This window comes from Saimiri boliviensis, chromosome 8 (genome assembly GCF_048565385.1).
Source record: "Saimiri boliviensis isolate mSaiBol1 chromosome 8, mSaiBol1.pri, whole genome shotgun sequence".
Taxonomy (NCBI): domain Eukaryota; kingdom Metazoa; phylum Chordata; class Mammalia; order Primates; family Cebidae; genus Saimiri; species Saimiri boliviensis.
The window spans coordinates 4,700,873-4,722,734 of record NC_133456.1 but is presented as its reverse complement, the minus strand read 5'-3'; the positions used below and the strand labels follow the sequence as shown (position 1 = coordinate 4,722,734).

At 46.1% G+C, this 21,862-nt stretch overlaps 1 protein-coding gene and 1 pseudogene across 2 annotated transcripts in view; one reads left to right on the top strand and one right to left on the bottom strand.

Annotated features, from left to right (window-relative positions):
- The window catches only part of IL17RD (interleukin 17 receptor D), an 80,284-nt gene extending 60,083 nt beyond the window's left edge, over positions 1-20,201 (bottom strand). For both annotated transcript variants that reach the window (XM_003936536.3, XM_074403624.1), the window contains exon 1: positions 19,982-20,201. In XM_003936536.3, the coding sequence (XP_003936585.1) occupies positions 19,982-20,107 (126 nt within the window). In that variant the 5' untranslated portion in view covers positions 20,108-20,201. The remainder of the gene's footprint in view (positions 1-19,981) is intronic.
- Positions 20,106-21,543, top strand: LOC101035611 (cytochrome c oxidase subunit 6A1, mitochondrial pseudogene; annotated as a pseudogene).
- Positions 21,544-21,862: the final 319 nt, after the last annotated feature.

Genomic DNA, 21,862 nt, shown 5'->3' with positions numbered 1-21,862 from the left:
TCACTAATCAATAATTCATATTTAGACTCACTAATCAATAATTCTTATTTTAAATTCTTATTTTAAAACCTTATTTTAAAACCTTATTTATTCACTTAAACATCTTCCCTAACACTCTCTACTAAGCAACATTTCACCCACACCTAGCTTTAATATTACTAGACTTAAAAGCACTAAAACATACTCAGAAGGTAAATCACCAGATGAAAGATTTAGTTAGTCCTTCTCTAATAAATCCAAAAGTGTGTGTGTGTGTGTGTGTGTGTGTGTGTGTGTGTGTGTTTGAGACGGAGTCTCTGTCACCCAGGCTGGAGTGCAATGGTGCAATCCTGGCTCACTGCAACCTCCGTCTCCTGGGTTCAAGCGATTCTCCTGTCTCAGCTTCCTGAGTAGCTGGGATTTCAGGTGCCTGCAAACTACGCCCGGCTAATTTTTTTTTTTTTGTATTTTTAGTACAGACAGGGTTTTGATGTTGGCCAGGCTGGTCTCAAACTCCTGACCTCAGATGATTTGCCCATGTCGGCCTCCCAAAGTGCTGGGATCACAGGCGAGACCCACTGCACCTGGCAAATAAACATCAATATTTTTAGGATGGAGAAGAATGAGTACATGTATACTGCCTATAAAAAGACTACAGCCAGTTGCTAAGCAGTTGTGGCCAGGCACAGAGCTGGATGTTTTAAAAGCAGTATCTTGCTTACATCTTAAAACAACCAACAACCTTGGGAGATGAACTATTAATAACACATTTTACAGATGAAGAAATAGCCTCAGAGAAAAATTTGCGCAAGGTTTAAATAAATGGTAGCAAATCGTGGAGCTGGGATTTGTGAAACAAACCGATCCTTTTCTCAAAACACAATTCATCTCAGTAAACTGGTTCAGTCATTACACAAGGCAAGCTGGTAAGCATGTATGTAATGTAATGAGAGCCACAAATCCTTTGACCCAGTAATTCCACTTTGGGGAATACACGGCAAGGAAATAAACCAAAACAGCAAGGGAGGTGGGCAGGAAACCCATCTGTATGAAGATGTTCATCATGGCAGCTTTGTAACAGTAATAACTTGGAAACAGCCCAAATGCCTCATCCAATGTGGGATGAGGACTGGCAAAAAGGGGAGAGGAGCTTACAACAGGAAAATGTCATATGGCCACTAAAAGTGACATGTCTGTGCCCTACATCAATACATGAAAATACCTTTGGAAAACAAACATTAAGTTAAAAATAACCATAAATAAATAAATATAGTAATGAAAGCAGCTGTGCAACAAGATCTGTTTGTGTGTTTAAGGGTGGAAGAATCGGTAGGTAATGGGAGCGTAATATTTAGTAAGCTTCATTTTTCTTTTTTTTTTTTTGAGACGGAGTTTTTGCTCTCGTTACCCAGGCTGGAGTGCAATGGCGCAATCTCGGCTCACTGCAACCTCCGCCTCGTGCGTTCAGGCAATTCTCCTGCCTCAGCTTCCTGAGTAGCTCGGATTACAGGCACGTGCCACCATGCCCAGCTAATTTTTTGTATTTTTAGTAGAGACGGAGTTTCACCATGTTGACAAGGATGGTCTCGATCTCTCGACCTCGTGATCCACCCACCTTGGCCTCCCAAAGTGCTGGGATTACAGGCTTGAGCCACCGCGCCCGGCGCTTCATTTTTCTTATAAGGTTGAAGTAACCAATTTGTAAAGGCAACACAAGAAAACTCTCCTTAGAGATGCTATGATCCAGAATGTCCTCTTCCTGATCTAAAAAAAATCAAGTTTTCTTTTTTTTTTTTTTTTTTTAATTTGAGACGGAGTCTCGCTCTGTCGCCCAGGCTAGAGTACAGTGGTGTGATAATGGTTTACTGCAACCTCCGCCTCCCAGGTTCAAGTGATTCTCCTGCTTCAGCCTCCCAAGTAGCTAAGATTACAGGCATGCACCACCACACCCAGCTAATTTTTGTATTTTTTTAGTAGAGACAGGGTTTCGCCATGTTGGCCAGGCTGGTCTCAAACTTCTGACCTGGTGATCTGCCTGCCTTGGCCTCCCAAAGTGCTGGGATTACAGGCGTGAGCCACTGCACCTGGCCTAGAAGTCAAGTTTTCATATACAAAATAAAAAAGGCAGGGGGCAGTGGCTTACACCTGTAATCCCAGCACTTTGGGAGGCCAAGGCAGGTGGACCACAATGTCAGGAGTTTGAGACCAGTGTGACCAACATGGAAAAACCCTGTCTCTACTAAAAATACAAAAATTAACCAGGTGTGGTGGCAGTGCCACCTGTAATCCCAGCTACTCGGGAGGCTGAGGCAGGAGAATCGCTTGAATCTGGGAGGCGGAGGTTGCAGTAAGCCGAGATTGCACCACTCCACTCCAGCCTGGGCGACGGAGCAAAACTCAAAAAAAAAAAAAAAAAGAGGCCGGGCGCGGTGGCTCAAGCCTGTAATCCCAGCACTTTGGGAGGCCGAGGCGGGTGGATCACGAGGTCAAGAGATCGAGACCATCCTGGTCAACATGGTGAAACCCCGTCTCTACTAAAAATACAAAAAAATTAGCTGGGCATGGTGGCGTGTGCCTGTAATCCCAGTTACTCAGAAGGCTGAGGCAGGAGAATTGCCTGAACCCAGGAGGTGGAGGTTGCGGTGAGCCGAGATCGTGCCATTGCACTCCAGCCTGGGTAACAAGAGCGAAACTCTGTCTCAAAAAAAAAAAAAGAAAGAAAGAAAAAAGAAAAGAAGACCCACTAATTTTAAAGCCACCTTTTAAGCTTTCAAGTCAGTCCTATTTTCAAATCAGATTAACAAAACCTAGCTCATGAAATCTTTTGTTATTCATTTAGCAAATTTATTTAAGAACACATGTTTACAAATTGGAACATTCTTTCTGCCACCATTTGGTTTGTACTAATAAAAGTCCACACTCCCTGAATCTCATTCTTTTATGACACATTTGGAAAAGTAACACTAAGATAACATAAATCAGTGGGGGTAGAGGAGGTGGGTTTAAGAGCGCCTGAACACAAGCCAAGATGGAGGTCATGTGCTCAAAGCATAAAGCAGGAAGTTTACGCCTAATTGCCTTTTTTACATGCTCTCCTTCCCCAAAAAGGAATATAATATGCCCACGCAGGTTCTTCATCACCCTCTGTCTAAGAAGGCAGGTGGGCCTAGTGAAGCCCATACACATCCTCACCTCTCTCCTCTGGGCTCACCTGGCCCCTCTGACGGTTTCCTGTATATCCTATCACTGCAGAGGAATGGGAGCATAATTCAAGAGCATCTCAACTAACCTCTGCACCTTTTTAAATGAACTAGGTTGTACAGCTGGGGAAAGAAGCGGGCCAAAGATGGTGCTATCTTTGCAGAAGAAAAAGCAGATTCCTGGCCAGGCACAGTGGCTCACACCTGTTGTCCTAGCACTTTGGGAGGCTGAGTGATGGAATCTGCCTTTTTTTTTTAGATGGAGTTTCGCTCTTGTCCCCCAGGCTGGAGTGCAATGGCGCAATCTCAGTTCACTACAACCTCCCAGGTTCAAGCAATTCTCCTGCCTCAGCCTCCCAAGTAGCTGGGATTACAGACATGCGCCACCATGCCCGGCTATTTTTTTTTATTTTTTTTGAAATGGAGTCTCGCTCTGTCACCCAGGCTGGAGTGCAATGGCACAATCTCGGTTCACTGCAACCTCCGCCTCCCAGGTTCAAGCAATTCTCCTGCCTCAGCCTCCCAGGTAGTTGCGATTACAGGTGCCCACCACCATGCCCTGCTAGTTTTTGTATTTTTAGTAGAGAAAGGGTTTCACCATGTTGGTCAGGCTGGTCTTGAACCCCTGACCTCAGATGATCCACCCGCGTTGGCCTCCCAAAGTGCTAGGACAACAGGTGTGAGCCACTGCGCCTGGCCAGGAATTAATTTAAGTAAAATTAAAAATTCAGTTCCTTAATTCTGCTAGCCACTTTCAGGTACTCAGTAGCCAAAAGTGGTTGATGGTTCTGTTGGATAGCACCAGGCTAAAGAGTTCAGCATTTGCCCATTGCCTGTCTCTGCAATAACAGGTGACACTCTCACACAGCTGGGCAGCTCTTCTCAACTGTCACCAAGCACCACAGGTTACCTCAACTGACACCTAGATAACTCAGTTTCATCTAGGCAGCATTTTTAAAAAAAATTTATTTACACACAGTAAAACTGACAGTTTTTGGTGTACGGGTCCAAAAGTTATATGCATATAAATGTATGTATCCACCACTATAATCAGCATACAGAACAGTCCCATCATCCCCAAAAATTCCCTTGTACTGTCCCTTTGTAGTCAAGCACTCCCTTCATCCCTCCAAAAACCCTGGCAATCTCTAATCTGGCAACTTTTTTAAAAACTCAGATTCCTGGCCTTCCCCTGGAAATCCCACTTAAGCAGGTCTGGGGTGAGGCCCGGAATCTCCCTCCACCACTCCAAGAATGCTCCTCAGGTGATGCTGGTATTCAGCCAGGTTTGGGAATCTTTGGGGTAATTGCCTAATCTGAGTTTAATTTAATTATCTGCAAAGTGCTGTCTAGTCTCGCTGTCTTTCCACCCCCCATTAGTCGCTTTGTTGCACATGGCAGCCATCCATCTGAGACAGGGTGCTTGGAAGGCAGGGCAAGCCCAACTGCTGGGGGCACCGGCAGGGTAAGAACTCTGAAGCTCGGGTTTCTGGTGGGGAGAGGCCTCTCTGAGTCAACATGGACTCTCATCTTAATCCCTTCCTTGCTCTTTGTGCCATGGAATCCTCATCTGGAAAAAAAGGGAACCACATCAGAAATAATCGTCTACCTCTGAGGCTTGCTGGGAAGTGATGACTTAGATAACACATTGAAAGGCACTGGGTAGCCAGGACGCAAGGTACACTGTCCTGGATATGTCATCGCAACACCAGATTTCCTCTGGATGGAACTCTCCTCACCCTATTTACTTGATGGATGTGGGAGATTGCGACTCAAATTACAATAAAATTGCAGACTTTTTAAAAACAAACAAAAACTCAAAATATTTTTTCCTCCTAAATTCATGATCCCAAGGGAGAGGTACCAAATTCCATTTTTAAGGCGGAATTCAGAAGAGTCAGCATCTTCTCAGAAAAGCTTCCCTCTGCTCAGAAAGTAAACAATTATGAAGGGGGCCAAAACTTGAGTTTAGTCATTCTCCTCTGGCTAGCTCCTCCTCTGCTGAGGATTCCTGGAAAACACTGAAAAGTTTAAGATGATCAAAGAAAAGGCACGGCCAACAAATGAAAGAAATGCTATCATTTAATATCACATGTTTATTTAGTCCCTCCAAGCCAAAGAGGGAAGATTGTTTGAAAGGGAGAGAATGCCTGCTTAATCAACTAAAAATGCATTCATTACTATGCTATTCACTGCGGCTTTCCTGAAATCAGACACTTTTGCCCCTAGACCATAAGACTGAAGCGATTTGAAATGAAAATATTTCCTGTCCACTGCTTGCCAGTTTCTAGCCCCAGAGTGATATAACAGATGACATCCAGTACAATAAATGCTTTTATTAACCATAAATTTGAGACTGCTTTAGGGATTTGAAGTGTTGGGTTTCATGCTGAAAAAATGTAATGTTATCCACAGACCATCAGTGAGTAACAAAAACAGAGGCACAAGTTATGCTACTTTGATCAAATTATGACAAAAAAAAAATTCTTTTGCATTTAAAATAGTAGTTGCATTCAGGGCATTATCTTCAAGGAGCACCACAATAGTTTAATCATATGTCTTGGAGAGTTTCATGGAAATTCATCCTGAGTACAGATTTATAGAACCAGCAGCTTCTGTTAAAAAGAAAGGAAGTTGAAAGTGTTATAAGGCTAAGAGGGCTGAGAAATCAAAATACTAAGATGGGACCCCTAAATCAGGGTTTCTCAATCTCAGCACTATTCACATTTTGGGCCAGGTCATTCTTTGTCACGGAGAGCTGACTTGTGCATTTCAAGATGTTTTACAGCATCCCTTAGCCCTTCCCACTGAATGCCAGTAGCAACCTACCCCCATTGCGACAACCAAATATGTCTCCAGAAATTCCCCAAGTCAAGGTTAAGGCTGCAGTAAGCTGTGATCATACCACTTCACTCCAGCCTGGGTGATAAGAGACCCTGTCTCCAAAAGAAAAAAAAAAAAATAGAAAGAAATTTCCCAAATTACCCCCAATCAAAAACCACTGCTCTAAATCAAAGTCTAGGCTTGTTTAGCAAATGCTGCCTACGTTTTCTACATCCAAAGGAAATATCAGAGCCTGGGAGCTGCGCAGCCTCAGCACTCTGCCCCCAGTGCCTTCCTCTACACAAAAATGGTTAACCCTGAGTGATTTCTGAAATCAAAAGCACCTTGCACTCCCTCTTCTACAAAACTAAAGGTCGCACAGACATAGAAAGGAGAACTCTCTTGGCTGTGACCAGAGCAAACGAGACCAAGCAAAGGCAAGCTGCCCTCCTGCCCCTCTGCCCCCCACCAAAGCATACCCTCACCCAACCTTTGTGTCCAGCGTGCATTCCAGCCCAGGAGCTCCGGCCCGCTGGGCAGAGGCTGCACACCATTCCTGCCAGCATCTAAATCGCTGCTTTCTGGCCTTTCACTGTCAGGCCACAGAGGGGACTGCAGACTCGATGCCAGAAAAGAAAATGAAAAGCAAAGCTGAACCTCTGCGGACCATTCTCTGGATGCTGAATGTCCCACTATTACATCTCGGCACGACATTTCATGGCCAGCAGGGGAGGAGGCCCAGTCCTGAAAGCTGAACAAACGCCGGGCACACAGGCCTGCCTGCACCCTCGTAGTCTCTCCGGACTTATGAATAAAAGATGGAGGTTTTGTCTCTGCTGTTTCCCTGGTACCCTGTAAGAATAACAACTTGTCGCTTTTTGACATTTTAACTTAACTTTGAAAAATGACCAATATTAACTTTACATGTCTTGGCCCTTAAATCTGGAGTGGAGTAAAATGGAAGAAAGAAAAGCCATGTAATTAGGTAGAAGATAATAATTCAAGTTAAACTAATGAAACTGTCTGTAAGGGACTCTAATAAAATAATGTAGGTAACATAGACTCACAGAACTAAAAGGCTAGAAACTGACTTGGAGGATATGTTTTGAGTGAAGTAGCCTTTTCTAGAAAAAAAGTTCAATGTTTTCTTAGCATAAAAAAAAGAAATGGCTGAATTTTGGTGTGAAGAAGCAATCAACCGTAAACCTGTCCTGGCCAAATAGGGGTCTTTAATAGGAACCCACTCCCAGTCTCCGAGGGAGACACCTACAACTACACAAGCCCATGTGAATAGCAAAAGCCTTGAGCATTCTTGAGAAACAGCACTCCTAATTTTGAGAGAGCGTGGTTGATTTCAAATAGTCTAAGGAAAGAGTTCATTACAGGATAGCAAAAACCTGCACTTTCCTTAGACTCTCAATAAAGTAAAAGGGAAGCCTTAATGTAAAACACAGCATTTTCAAAAAGACAAGTAACACAAGACCAAACTGGGTACTACCATTAGCACAGATCTATAAACACAACAATTTCACACGGAAAAAACAAATTTTTCCTGTTGTTAAAACTGCATCCACATTTGTTACCAGTTGATATCTAAAATACAACTAAGTCACAGTATCAGCTTTAGAGGGATCCTGCCAAAATATTTCATTTGACCCTATTCATGAGGAAACAATCAAAAATTCAAATTGTGTACACAAGTGGCCTTGACTCTTCAGAAAATGTAGGCTATAAAGGACCAAAAAATAGGTGGAGAAACTGTTCTGTATTAAAGGAGGCTAAAGAGACAGGACATTAAAAAGCAATGAGTGACTCTTGTCTGCCCCACAGAATGTGATGGAGAAAGAAATTATCAATGACATTAAAAGGACAACTGAGGTAAGTGTAGCAAAATGTTACAAACTGGTAACTCTAGACAAAGGGGAAATGGGTGTTCCTTTTACTGTTATTTCAATTCTTCTACAGGTTTGAAAATTTTCAGAATACAAAGGATGGGAGAAAGAGCACAGTAATGGGGAAGCCCCACCTGGGGCTGTAAGAGACTCTAATATACAGGTGACTGGTTTTTGTTTTTTTGTTTTTTTTTCTTTTTTGAGACAGAGTTTAGCTCTTGTTGCCCAGGCTGGAGTGCAATGGCTCAATCTTGGCTCACTGAAACCTCCATCTCCCAGGTTTAAGCAATTCTCCTGCCTAAGCCTCCTGAGTAGCTGTGATTACACGCATGTGCCACCATGCTAACTTTTGTATTTTTAGTAGAGACAGGGTTTCTCCATGTAGGTCAGGCTGGTCTCGAACTCCTGACCTTAGGTGATCTGCCCTCCTCAGCCTCCCAAAGTGGTGGGATTATAGGCGTGAGCCACCACGCCTGGCCCCGGTGACTGTTTATTATACATTATATATGTACATGTTATATACTATATACATTTATATATACATTTTATACATCATATATACCTGCACTTTGTACAGGTGACTGGCTGCCTGCTTGGGGGGTTGGGATGGCAATAACTTCCTATATAGTTTCAGAAAATGTATGCCCTAGGCAGAGTGTGGTGGCTCATGTCTGTAATTCCAGCACTTTAGAAGGCCAAGGCAGGAGGATTGCTTGAGGCCAAGAGTTCTAGACTAGCCTAAGCTACACATTGAGGCTCTATCTTAAAGAAAATGTTAAAAAAAATAGCCAAACTTGGTGGCACACACCTGTGGTCCCAACTATGCAGGAGACTGAGGCAGGAAGATTGCTAGAGCCTAGGAGTTCAAGGCTGCAATGAGCTATAATTACATGACTGCATTCCAGCCTGGGTCATAGAGACCTTGTCTCAAAAAAAAAAAAAAAAAGTATATATATATATATATATGTCATAGATCCATTTAAAATCTCCTGTATGCCGGCCAGGCGTGGTAGCTCACGCCTGTGATCCCAGCACTTTGGGAGGCCGAGGCAGGTGGATCACGAGGTCAAGAGATCGAGATCATCTTGGCCAACACAGTGAAACCCCATCTCTACTAAAAATACAAAAATTAGCCAGGTGTGGTGGCATGCGCCTGTAGTCCCAGCTACTCAGGATGCTGAGGCATGAGAATCGCTTGAACCTGGGAGGCAGAGGTTGCAGTGAGCCGAGATCGTACCACTGCACTCCAGCCTGGCAACAGAGCAAGACGGTCTGAAAAACAAAAAAAATCTCCTGCATACCTTTCCCTAAAACTATTCTCCAGCAATTTTTGAGTCTCTCCTCTAACCAGAATTCCTACTAATTTAAAAACTTTTTAGAACTCTTTAAAATCCACTGGGCCTGCTGCCCAAATTCTCCTCCATTATCAACCCCTATCCTTTTTTAATGAGATAAAAGCAATGACTACACTAGCCTTGACCAACTCGAAAACTGTACTTTTTTAAATGTGTGACCCTTTAAGTAAAAGGAAGAAAGCTCAGTAGATGGGAAATGTGCTCAATTGAAAAGATGTGGGAGGTAGAATTTGTCTCTCAATGACTTCAAAACCCAGGGAAGAGAACAATGAGAGGCGGCCTGTCCAGAGCAGCACTATAGGGGCCAGTGACAGCCACCTTGGGCAAGTCGGCACTGGGAACTCATAGCTCCAGAGGCCCTGAAGCAGTCTTCTACCAACACAACCAGATGTTACATTTTTTCTGCTTAATTTTGGTAAAACTCCATGACCTCCTTCTCAAATTAAAAAGGCAATGCCATTTTTTTTTGTAAGCCGCAGGAGCTATCTTTAGTGAAGCCTTCTAAAGATTTCATTAATTCATAGCCAGCCAACCAGGACTTTTCCCACAGTCTCCCACAAAAAAGCCTGGGAAGTCACTGATTGCTTGGCTGGATCTGAATATGAGCAGAGGTAAGATCAGAAATATCTAGTTCCTCCCACAGGGAGGCAAGGCATGAAAATCAAAGCCAGGCAAAAACTCATTTCCACAGCTGGCTGGCAAATCCACAGCCCCGGAAAGAAGGCAAAGAGCACCTCTGATTATGGACAGACCTTCATGTGGCCTCAGAAAATGAAATGTATTCACCACTAGAGGGGAACGAAGCAAACAAAAATGAGACCTGCACCTCTGTTAAAAAGACAAAAGTTTCATACAAACTGAGGGTCGCTGCCAGGGAGTGAGATTTGTTTCGTTCACATTGTTTCGGAAAGTCCAAAACCAGGATGCTTAGTTAGTGCTTAGCAGTAACTTTTTACATTTTTCTCATCCACAGTGCAGGGCAAACATGGACAGTCCAAACAACCCCCTCAAGCAACAGACACTCGGCCAGGTGTGGCTCGCACACAGCCCACACTCTTCCTCTGTCATGAGTGGGAACACAGCTCAAAGGCCAGCCTCTAATCAGTATGTGGCCTCTGGCAGGAGTGCCAATAACTGTGGTGTGAATGAATACATCAAGCATATTTTTTTAATGCTACTTTCAGCACTAACCACCATATGATTAGCCAATGTTAAGAAAACAATTTCAGAGGAAATTTTTTTTTTTGAGATGGAGTCTTGCTGTGTCTCCCAGGGTGGAGTGCAATCCTGCAATCTTGGCTCACTGCAACCTCCACCTCCTGGGTTCGAGTGATGCTCCCACCTCAGCCTCCTGAGTAGCTAGGATTACAGGTGCGCATCATCACACCTGGCTAATTTTTGTACTTTTAGCAGAGACAAGGTTTTGCCATGTTGGCCAGGCTGGTCTCAAACTCCTGACCTCAGGAGAACTGTATGCCTTGGCCTCCCAAAGTGCTGGGATTACAGACATGAGCCACCACTCCCTGCCCAGAGGAAATTTTTATTACAATTGTTAGACTGACATGTCATCTCCTCAGAGAGGCCATTGGAGAGCATCTACTTGCAAATACCCATTGCTCTTATCACCTCATTTTAATTTCCCATAGAGCGCTTAGTCATTTAAGAAACATAATGCAGAACCTACTATGTGCCAGGCACTGTTCTCCTGATGCAGAAGGGAACAAAACAGGTAAAGGTCCTTCCTGCATGGAGCTGACACTGCATTGGGGAAGAAGGATGGAGAGAGAAAATACTATATGTGTCCCATGGTGAAAAGTTCTGCAGAGAAAAAGTGAAGAAAAGAGGACAGAGTGAGCAGCAAGTTGCTATTTTAAACAATGTGGTCAGGTCTGATACTTCATTATCCTATTTGTCTCCCCTACTAAAATCTAAGCTCTGGCCAGGCATGGTGGCTCATGTCTGTAATCCCAGGTGGGCAGATCACTTGAGGCCAGGAACTCAAGACCAGCCTGGGCAACACAATGAGACCTCATCTCTAAAAATTTAGCCAGGCTTGGTGGCACATGCCTGTGGTCCCAGCTACTCGGGAGGCTAAGGTAGGAGAATTGCCTGAGCCCAGGAGTTTAAGACTGCAATAAACTATGATCATGCCACTGCTGCACTCCAGCCTGGGTGACAGAGACCCTGTTTCTGGAAATAAAATGAAATCTAAGCTCTAGAAATCAGACCTAACATACAGAATGCACCAATATATAGTCAGTGAATGAACGGCCACTGAGTGTCCCTCTTATCAAACCGTTCACCTACTGGAGAAATCTTCCAAGCTTCACCACTCCTGACAGAACACACACAGGCAAACTTTAAGGTGCCCTGTTATCTAGTACCTACGTCTTCAACCTTACTGCCCCCCAAACAATGAGCCCCCTCCTCCAGCTTTGCCCACATCTTATTTTCTGCCTAAACTGTCCCCTTAGCACCCAGGTCCACTCACTGGTCAGGCCCTGTTCGAATCCCTGTGGTAAGACCTGTCTTCTTCACCTAAGCTCCCATGAGCCACTCAAATTCAATTTCTTCTTTATAAACACATCAAATTTGTTCTCAACACATCACTGCAAACATGGCTAGACGCATTCTCACAAAATCTGGAGGGATGATGGAATGAGCCAGGCTATGTGGCACATGGGAAAGCTAGGGAGTGGTAGGGAGAAGCCTCACAGAGAAAAGGGAGCCTCCTCCAAAGCAGGGGAAACTGAGGCAGAGCAAGAAGCCAGAGTTACTGGGAACCAAATGAGACATGGGCTATAAAGCCAGAGTTCTAAGGTGGTCCTCAAGCAGGTCCTCAGGCACTTGCTTGTCAACAAACTGCTTTTCACAGGGCAGTTCTAGGATGAAGAGCAGAGAAGCCGGTTCAAGTTTCTCTGGAATGAGTAGGGAAGTGTGGAAAGAGGACGGGTAGTGCTTGGTACTGTGGCCCGGAATCTTTCCTGAATTTCCCTGTTGTCCAGGGTCCTACTCCTTTGTCTTGCTCCTGGCCCAGATGGGCAGCCACTGTGGGCCTGGTCCCACAACTTAACACAGGGTAGCTGCTCAAAAAACAACAACAACAACAAATTGTCTCCTGCCTCTTCACTCTAAATAAATCTTTTTGAGCTTCAGATACTGAGCAGTTGCAATAAATCCTAACCGTGTGAGTGCCTGTGCTCCACCCAGAGCAAATGAGCACACTCCAGAGGAAGGGGCCATAAACTGTCACTCAGGAGGGACCATGCTCAGGCAGACTGCTGCTACATTTGGTCTGTACTGCACTGCATTTTCCTCAGATAAAAGGGGGCCGTTTCAGGAGAGGAGAAACCAGAAATCACCTGGACAGAATAAAATCACAGGGAAAGGGTTTCTAAACCATATGGCCTATCTCAGGAAAACACACCTCTTCATTCCAAGGAAGCCCTCCCTTTATCCCATTAACCCTCCCACTCTCAAGTAAAACAGTCCATCCTAGCACAGAAGTCTGGGGACACTGCCAGCATTTTTTAAAGGGTTACTATTCCATGGGGGGAAAAGATCTACAAAACTGACAAAACAGAACACTTGGAAAAACTCCTAGTTTTGAAGAGAATGAAGTACTTTTTACATCTGAAAAAAAAAGTCGGATTTAAGGCCTAATCCCTCATAATTTCAAAAGGATTCATATGAAGTATTCATTTAATGTGTGAAATGTAAATATCCATCCAAACATTTTAATTAATACTACCAATTCCCATTCCCTTTTCAAAGTTGATACTTGAATTTTATATGGCTTTTCTGGTACGTTCAAGCACGCTTCCCTACCATGCAGTAGTTTTAATGAAAAGCCTCATGATTAATGTCTATTAGATCAGGTTTGGAATGAAGAAAGCTACAATAAAATTACAATTTACTAAGCTTCCAATAATACTTGCCATCTACTGGCCTTTCAAGTCTTAAGGTACCAGCCATATGCAAATAAGACATTTTAGCATTCATTTTACTATAAAACAAATGCTTCTTAAATAAGCACAGTAGAGGTAGTTTTCATTTACATTATTAAATCAGAAAATTTATGGGCCCACTTCCGTTTCAGAAGAGAATTACATGTGTGTTCACATCACTTCTTTATTTTGTTGTCCACCCAGTGATTTGCTGAGGACAGCTGGTATCTATTAAGTCCCCACTTTAAATGTTGTAGCCTTAATTAGCTACATCCACCTTCCCCCAACATTTCCAAACAAGGAACCAAAGAAAAGGGAATCCATTTTTATCTCGGATACTTTGAACAATGGAGTTGTCAACATTAATGTAACAGTCTCTATTAGAAAATAGTTATTCCTTTTTTAGGCCACTTCACAAAAACAGGGTACAGATGGAGTCTTTGTTATGTAGGTAATATTTCTAATTGTTCAATTTTTAGTTTCCTACCTGGTGTTTGTTATTAATTATTCCTTCTTTTAATATCTTGTCTGGGAAAGCATGAAGGAGTCTCCCCAGAGATATTCTTGGTATTATTTAAGCTACAGACTTCTTTCTTACTTGTTCAGCATATAACTGAACAGACAGAATCTGCAAATAGAGAAAAAAGCCGAGTGTGGTTTTCTTTGAACAGACATCATGCCCTTCTGAGACACCAAAGGGTTTCCAACTCACACAATGAGAAATTGTTGATTCGATTGCTTTAACCTGCCATATGTAGATTAAACACACACTGACTTAATTTACAATGTAGGTATCTCTTCTTTTTTTTAAAAAAAGGACATATCTACATTTATGCATTCAGGACTTTGAGTGTAAATTCTGTTCAACAGACTAAATTTGAGCGAGATAAGGAGCCATCTCAAAAATCTCCCTTGGATTTGTTTCTTCAAGACTGGCCCCTAGCTTTAATCTGCAGTAAAACTATCTGTTTCAATAGGATGTGATCACTCGAGGGCTTGTGTCTTTTCAATCAGCCGGTGGCCCTGCCGGGTTTAGAGTGGCAGAGGGGAAGTGGCCTGTGGTTAAACAGAGGAAATACCAAGGCATTTTAATAGAGCAAATAGTCTCTTTACTTCCCACCGGGACAAGCTTCAAAGGCTGTGGGCCCCGGAGGAGACAATGTGTTTCAGGGGCCATCAGTCACCTAATCGTGTGTCAGGCCCATTCAGAATATCCAAGCAGCCAAGACAAACACTGCCCAGGAGGACAATGCCTCCCACTGGCGGGGCAAGTCTGGCTGGCTGGAGATGGGGCCTGTGGCTCCCACACAGACAGCCCCCTAGCTTACTCAGGGCAAGAGCTCTCCAAATTTAGGGAGTAGATGGGAAATGGAAAAGGTCTGGCTGCCAGGGCAGGCGGCAGAAGAGAGGTCTGCTCTAAGGCCACTGCACCTCTCAACCTGTCAAGCTCCAGGAGATACCTGAGCCCTCTCTCACCCCACATTCTTACAAATCCAGGGTGGAGGTTCAAGTTTCTAGAAGCCTAAAAACCCACCCATCATAAGCAGGCTCAAGAGGGAGTTGGGGGCCAAGCACAGTGGCTCACACCTGTAATCCCAGAACTTTGGGAGGCTAAAGTGGGCAGATCATCTAAGATCAGGAGCTCAACACCAGCCTAGCCAACATGGTGAAACCCTGTCTCTACTAAAAATACAAAAATTAGCTGGGATGCCTGTAATCCCAACTACTGAAGAGGCTGAGGCAGGAGAATTACTTGAACCCAGGAGGTGGAGAGTGCAGTGAGCTGAGACTGCGCCAATACACTCTAGCCTGGGTGCAGAGCGAAACTCCGTCTCAAAAAAAGAAAGAAAAAAAAAAAAAAAGAGGCAGTGGGGAATGAAGAAGGACAATAAAATTGTTGATGGGATAGACCCAGCAGGAGCAGACATCTGCTGGGGCATAGTATATAAAAAGATCAGGGACAGAGGAGGAAAAAGCCTTGAAAGCTTTAAAGAAGAAAAAAGGAAAAAAGAAAAAAACATGTTTTAGGCCAAATGAAGCATGAAAAATACTTAAAAAGCATTAGCAGTTCTTTCCTTTGTCGGGAAGTTGTAAGATTTGAACTTCGAGAATCTGATTTGGATCCTATGCTACTCCTTCCTCAGACTGTTTTCAGACAAACCCAGCAGTTCTAGGGAGGAACCCAGGGGAAGTGTCAAGTCGACTCCAGGCCTCCTCATCCGCCCCAGGCCAGAGGCACCCACCCAAACCAGCTCCTCCTCACCCCACTGTCCTCACACTCCCCAGCAAGCCTGACCCCTTTCATTGGTCAGGGCTCTGAGAAAGTCTCTACATTCCTCTCTAAGTCCAGGGACATAATTTAAAGCCAAACTCTGATTTTAAATGTTTAGAATGTGTCTTCTCCCCTTCTCCAGACTGTGGAAGCCCTGTCCCCTAAAACAATAGGTCTCTCATCCTTGTATATAGCCTAAGTTTCTTCAGAGGAACTTGTTAAAATGCCAATTCCTGGGCTCCACATTCCCACTCTGATCCCATTAGCTTTCAATCTGCATTTTAACAAGGTCTTAAGGCAATTCTGATACTGGAAAGCCCTGGGTGTCTTGGAGAGAAAGTAGCTGCTGGTCTCCTGGTCACCAAGCTGTATGTCCAAGTTAATAACCAGCAGAATGCCCCAGGCACTGCAGGGGCTTGGGGTTGGATGGATGGGTCGGGGTGGGGAGAGAAGAGAGGGCTGCTCAAGAAAGATGGACATGGGCCAGGAGAGTTCCCAATAACTAGGCAAAAGAGGCTGGAAGAAAGCTTTGCACTGCTTATAAAAACGTCTCTCTAAAAAATGTATCAACCAGGACTGAGTAATTTTTTAACCAAGAATTCTGTAACAGGCACAAGAGCATCTGTAACATGGATGACATGGCCATAGGATAGGCAGACCAGATGTGGGCTTGGGAGCCATGAGCTGCAAGTGAATGAAAATGCATCCAATTCGGAATCAAATAAACATGCCTGGGCCCACAGCCAAGGATAATTCTTGGATTGGACTTTTATCAGGAACCTAAATTTTAACCAGCTGGAACTTCTCTTTTCCAAGTACCACCCTATTCCTTCCTACCTTTTGAGATGAAGTGTTTGCCTTAAATGGGAAACTTGCGCTTCACTGTAAAGAAGCCAGGATGCCAGCATCCTGGCTTCCCAAATTCCTGAAGGAGTGGTGTTGTTTTTTTTTTTTTTTTTTTTGCAGCGGCAGTAGGAATTGTGTTTCAGGGATAACAGACCATAGAAGGTGTACCCCATTTGTAAGAAGGCAAGAAATGTCCCCTCCTCCCCTACTGCAGGAAAAGACACTAAAGAAAAACCCTGTGGGAGTAGATTCCTAACTTCTTGTTCCATAAATAAGCTTCTAGACCAGCAAGACCAGGGGCAGCAGAACTTCAATACAAGTGACTGACACAAAGTTATGAACAAAACTTGCTTCCAGTAACAAAACCATTCCACTCTCTAAAAGCAAGACAAGAGCCAGTGTAAATGAAGATGCGGGTCCCTCTGGAGGTTTTACAAGTTATTGCTTCTTTGGGAACACAGTATTTATTACTCAAGGAGCAATCTTATCTGGCAAAGACCCTAAAAGAATTTTTTTTAAGTAGTTGAGGAAGTGTGCCCACGACTCATTTCTAAAACACTGACCTGTGTTCAAGATGGTATCAGCCTTTTAATTGTCCAACTAATAATAGGGAGGTTGTGAAACCTGACCACTTAAACCAGACCAGCTCCTGACTCCTCTGGGAGCAGCCCCCGAAGGGTCTGTTAACAGGGCTGCAGAGGGTTGGCTGGCTGCAGTCACCTTGCAAGTCCTGTGAAAATACACATTCCTGCAGGGGCAAGGGTTCCTGGAACAAATGTTCCCTGGAGATCAAGGGGATCTTTTGCTCAGCTCGGCTCCAGCACCCAAATCTGGTCTCTCAGGGCTTGGTACTGCACCTTGCTGCCTCTCTCAGGTTCTGAGTATGACCCAGATCCACAGGAAGCCTCCTCTGATTTGCATCACATATAGTCGACCCTTATTCTTCTATGTTCCTATAGCCCAACTGCAAGCAACCTTAGAACTGAAGCCAACCTCTATGGACTGAGTACCTATCATTTGGTAGGCGACCCAAACATGAATCAAATACTCTAGTCACTGTGTACCAGTACTTTTTGGCTGACTCCTTGACAGAGCGGCTTCTGGAAGACATGCCCCAGGGAGGTGTGAACAAGGAGAGTTTTCTGCAGAAGTGATGCTAGGGAAGGTGCGGAGGTGTAAAGTGAAGGAACATAGGCAGGAACAGCATGTGCAAAGGCCTGCTGCAAAGACAACGGAACTTGAGGCTCTGATCTTTGCCTCTACTTCTTAAAATCTATCAGGAAATACAGCATTTAGCAGGAAGGCAGCAAGGTCTAATTTGGTTCAGCCAAGATTTACAGGGCTCTGAGACCACCAAGATGAGGTTCAGTGCCTGTCTAAAGAAACTAGTCTGAAGACACAAAAGTGAACAAATGCTGAAAATGTGGTCTGGTGAGGCCACAGTGCAAGGTCCTGCATGAGAAGGCAAAGCAAAGGGCATGGCATTCAGTAGTGCCCTGAGGGGCACCACCTGAACTGAGTCTTAAGCTAGGCAAGGAATTCTCAGGGATGAAAAGGCATCCTAGGAGGTGGGAAAAGCATGCCTTCGAAGCACAGAGGGCATCCATCCTGAGTTAGGAGCAGGGTTCAAGGGGCAGAGGGTGAGGCTGAAAAGGATGGGAATGCAAAGCATGTGAGTAAACTGGGTCCATGAAATGCACCAAGCAACAAATCCAGGAGAAGGAACCATGTATCAGCCTGAATGAGCCTGGAATCTGGAACATGGCCCAGGGGCCTCTACGATCATACAGGAAGGGAATAAAGATGACCCAAGGAAAGCATTGGTGGGGCCAAGGCAGGAGCAGTTGAGAGAGTTACCCCCAGCTAGAGGTTGTGGTGGGGAAAAAGGTCAGCATGAGTGTTAGATGACTGGGACAGAGCCATCATTCTGTGAGGGTGCAGGAGAACACACTCCCACAGGTAGAATAAAAGCATCAGCCTGGCTCTGTTGGGGCACTATCATACCCCACAGCATTAAAACTTCACGAGTTTTGTACACTGGCTATGAAGCCACCTTGGCAACTGCAGCAAAACAGCAAATTGGACTGCTTTACCTGTGCCGTCACGCGAACACTCAGAATAAAACGCCTATGATGCTACTGTAGTCACTCAAAAGCCAGCAGAAGTCTAAATCCAAAATTCTGGTAGGATCTGTAAGTCCACACAAGACAGCCTTGAGGAAACTTGCTAGCTACTAAAACTGTTTAGAAACAATAAAACAAGAGCAGTGATGTTTTACGAAAATGGAAGAGTAAGAAAATGTGATGCTTTACTCAACTGGGAAGGAAATACAGAGTCCAAGGGCGTGGGGTGTGAGGCAGGGGGGACAGGGGCTGTCTCCACAGCTTAGCTATTCAGTCTGAAGACAGCCCAGCTGCCTGGCTCACACCTGGTTTTCTGCACCACATTTCTCGGACTGTGGGGCAAGTGAGCTTGGAGGCACCAACCTGGTCCCTAAGCGCGTTGTTGTTCTAGGTTTTGACCGTGCTGAGGCTGTTTGGAGCCACCCAGAAGTGGGGTGAGTCAACGTTGGCCTAAGCAAACCACTCCATACCTATCCTTCAGCCCAGCAATACTAAGGAAACTCTCATTTCATCCCGTTTATCACATGAAGAAATTGAGGCTCATGGCTCCCCAGGAGCAGAGCCAAGATCATGTCACCGCTGCCTGAGTGCAAAGCCTGCGTTTTCTTCACAAGGTTTAAGGCCGTGAGTACCCTAACCCCGGGCCCATGCTGGCCTCTGTGGGAAGCTCGGGGCAGACGGATGGAATCTCCAGAAGCCCAGGTAAGGAGCCGGGAAGGGGATGGCAATGACCCGCGCACACGCCCGAGACAGTGTCAAAGGAGCGCCTGGTTCCAGAGGGACGGCTCCACGCACATGGCCAAAGTGTGGGCGCCTCTCCAGTCTCGTCTTGGGCACCTGATCCAGGTGACACTCAGGTGACCCCTGGCGGAAAAATATCCGCAACTCGAAGAGGGGAAGGAAGGCAACTGCCGCGAGACCTTCACAAGACGAAGGACTGAACCGGGAGGCAAAGTTTCTCAGGAGGTCCCGGAGTCTGAGGAGGGCTAGGAGTGGGGTGACGGCCCCAGGCGAGGAGGAACAAAGCTACCAGAAGAGCGCGGCGCATCCCTCCCCGGCGCTCCAGGTCCCCGCTCCCGCCGCCCGGGCCTTGGCAGAGCTGTGGACTGGAAGTCCGGGAGAAGACCCCCTTCCCTCTCCAAAGCGCGCTCCCCCGTCCGGTTGGCTCGGGGGATGCCAGCCCGGGACACGCAGCCCTGGGGCTAAGGAGGTCCCGGGTGAAGAACAAAGGGTGGGGCGCCCTGCCCCGTCCCCGCCGCCCCTCACGCCTGCCCTCAGAAAGGGACCCCGGCCGGCAGCCGCACCTCATTAGCAACACAAAGCCGGGGTCCGGCAGACGCTTTCATCCCGGCGGGGGCCGGAGGACGCGCGCCCCGGGAGGGAAAGCAAAGCAGGAAGATGCGCGGGAGGAGTGGGACCCCGGCCCGCCGCGAAAGCCGCGGAGAGCAGACAGGCTGGCGCGGGCTCGCCTCCCCGCGAGCACCTGTGCGCGCCGCGTCCCCCGCGAGCTGGCGACAGCAAGACACCCGCCGCCCTCGCCTTACCCTCCAGCCACAGGTGTCGGCGCCCCGCGCGCGGCCCGACCCGCCAGCGGCCACAGCCAGTTGCGAGCCGTTGAGGCAGGCGTTGACTGTGAAGAAGACGGAGCAGAGCTGCAGCCACGGGGCCATGGCCGTGCACTCGCCCGGCCCGGCCTTTCTCTGTGCCCCGGCCGCCCGCCGCTGGCCAGCCCCGAGTGGGCGGTGGCCCCGGCGGCGGCGGCCAAGAGGGCCTCACTGGGCATGCGTCGCCAACCCGGGCCCCGCCCCAATCCTCAGTTGTCTTGCCCTGGCCCCGCCCCCACAGCCCAGCCCTCCAGTCGTGGCCCTGCCCTCGTAGACCACGCCCCCTGGTCACGCCCCAAGCCCCTGCTGAGACTGCGGCGGCCGCAGTTTTTTCCCCCTCGCTTAGTAGATATTTTTTTTAATCCAAAGGATTTGTCCAAATGATGCTCACTCCATGTAAAAACTCAGGAAAACACAAAGAATATTATAATAATAATTTTAATAATTTAATAAGTACCTGCTATGTGCCAGACCCGTTTCTGTGTACTCCCAACCACACAGGTAAGTGTCAGTATTATTGTTATCCCAGTTTTAGACGCAGAAAAGTTAGGGGAACGCGACAGAGAAATCCTGGCTCCACATTTGCTAGTAGGACTTTGGACAAAAGCCTTGCTGTCTCCATGGTGCTTCCCACCCCCCCCCCGCAACCCCCATGGAAGCTAGAATAAGTATCCTAGTGTGGGGAGAGTTCTGTTGGTTGAAACATAACAAAGGCTATCATTAACAGTCTCTCATAAGGTCACACAGCTGTCACCTCCCAGACCCGAGATCCAAATCCAGATCTGACTAAAAACAACACTCTCAGCTACTACCCTTGTCTAACCTACCCTCATGAAGTGGATATTATTTTTATGGAAGAGGAAACTGAGGCTCAGTGAAGTGGAGTAGCCCAAGCTATCCAGCTTTTCACCGCACTCCTGGACCTTTGCCTTGTATCTTAGCACCTAACTCTTGCCAACTTTGTCCCTCTCCACTGCCCCCTTCCTCAAGAACACTATCTCCTCTTCCTAAGGGCTTTTTCTACTTCTGACTTTGTCCCCATATCCAATACATTTCTCCATCCAAAGTGATCCTCCAAAAACACGAATCAGACTACTGACTTTTTCTAATTAAAACTCTAGGCTGGGGTCCAGGGTGAAAATGGTGGCAGCTGTGGCTTCAGGGATTTCTTGGCTGCTGGGTCAGTCTTGCCCACAGCTGGGGTGGTTTATGCCCAGTGGCACCATGGCGGATAGGGAAAGGCTAGCATGTGGAAGGCCCTCACCTTCTTCGTCATGCTCCCCGGGGTGGCAGTCAGCATGTCGAATGTGTTCCTGAAGTCACACCATGGAGAGCACAAGAGACCCAAATTCATCCCCTACCCCCATCTCCACATCAGGACCAAGCCGTCTCCCTGGGGCGATAGTAACCATACTCTGTTCCATAGCCCTCGTGTGAATCCACTTCCAACCGGCTACGAAGATGAATAAAGAGAATCTGGACCACTACCCGGGCACCGGGGAGCACAGCACTGGTTTGGACCATTACTCTGCACACGAACCAGAAAAAGTACATGGGACCTTAGGCTCACCTTCTTTACCTGTGTCAAATGATGACTGGCATGCTGATCTTCCATCCCTTTGCTTGTGGCAGGAGATGGCTTAAATAAATAACTTAGAAAACAAAGAAACAAACAAAACTCTAGGCTGGGTGTGCTGGCCCATGCCTAGAGGATTGCCTGAGTCCAGGAGTTAGAGGCAGCAGTGAGCTACAATCCTGCCACTGCACTGAAGCCTGAGGGACAGAATAAGACCCTGTCTCTAAAGAGAAAAAAAAAAAAAA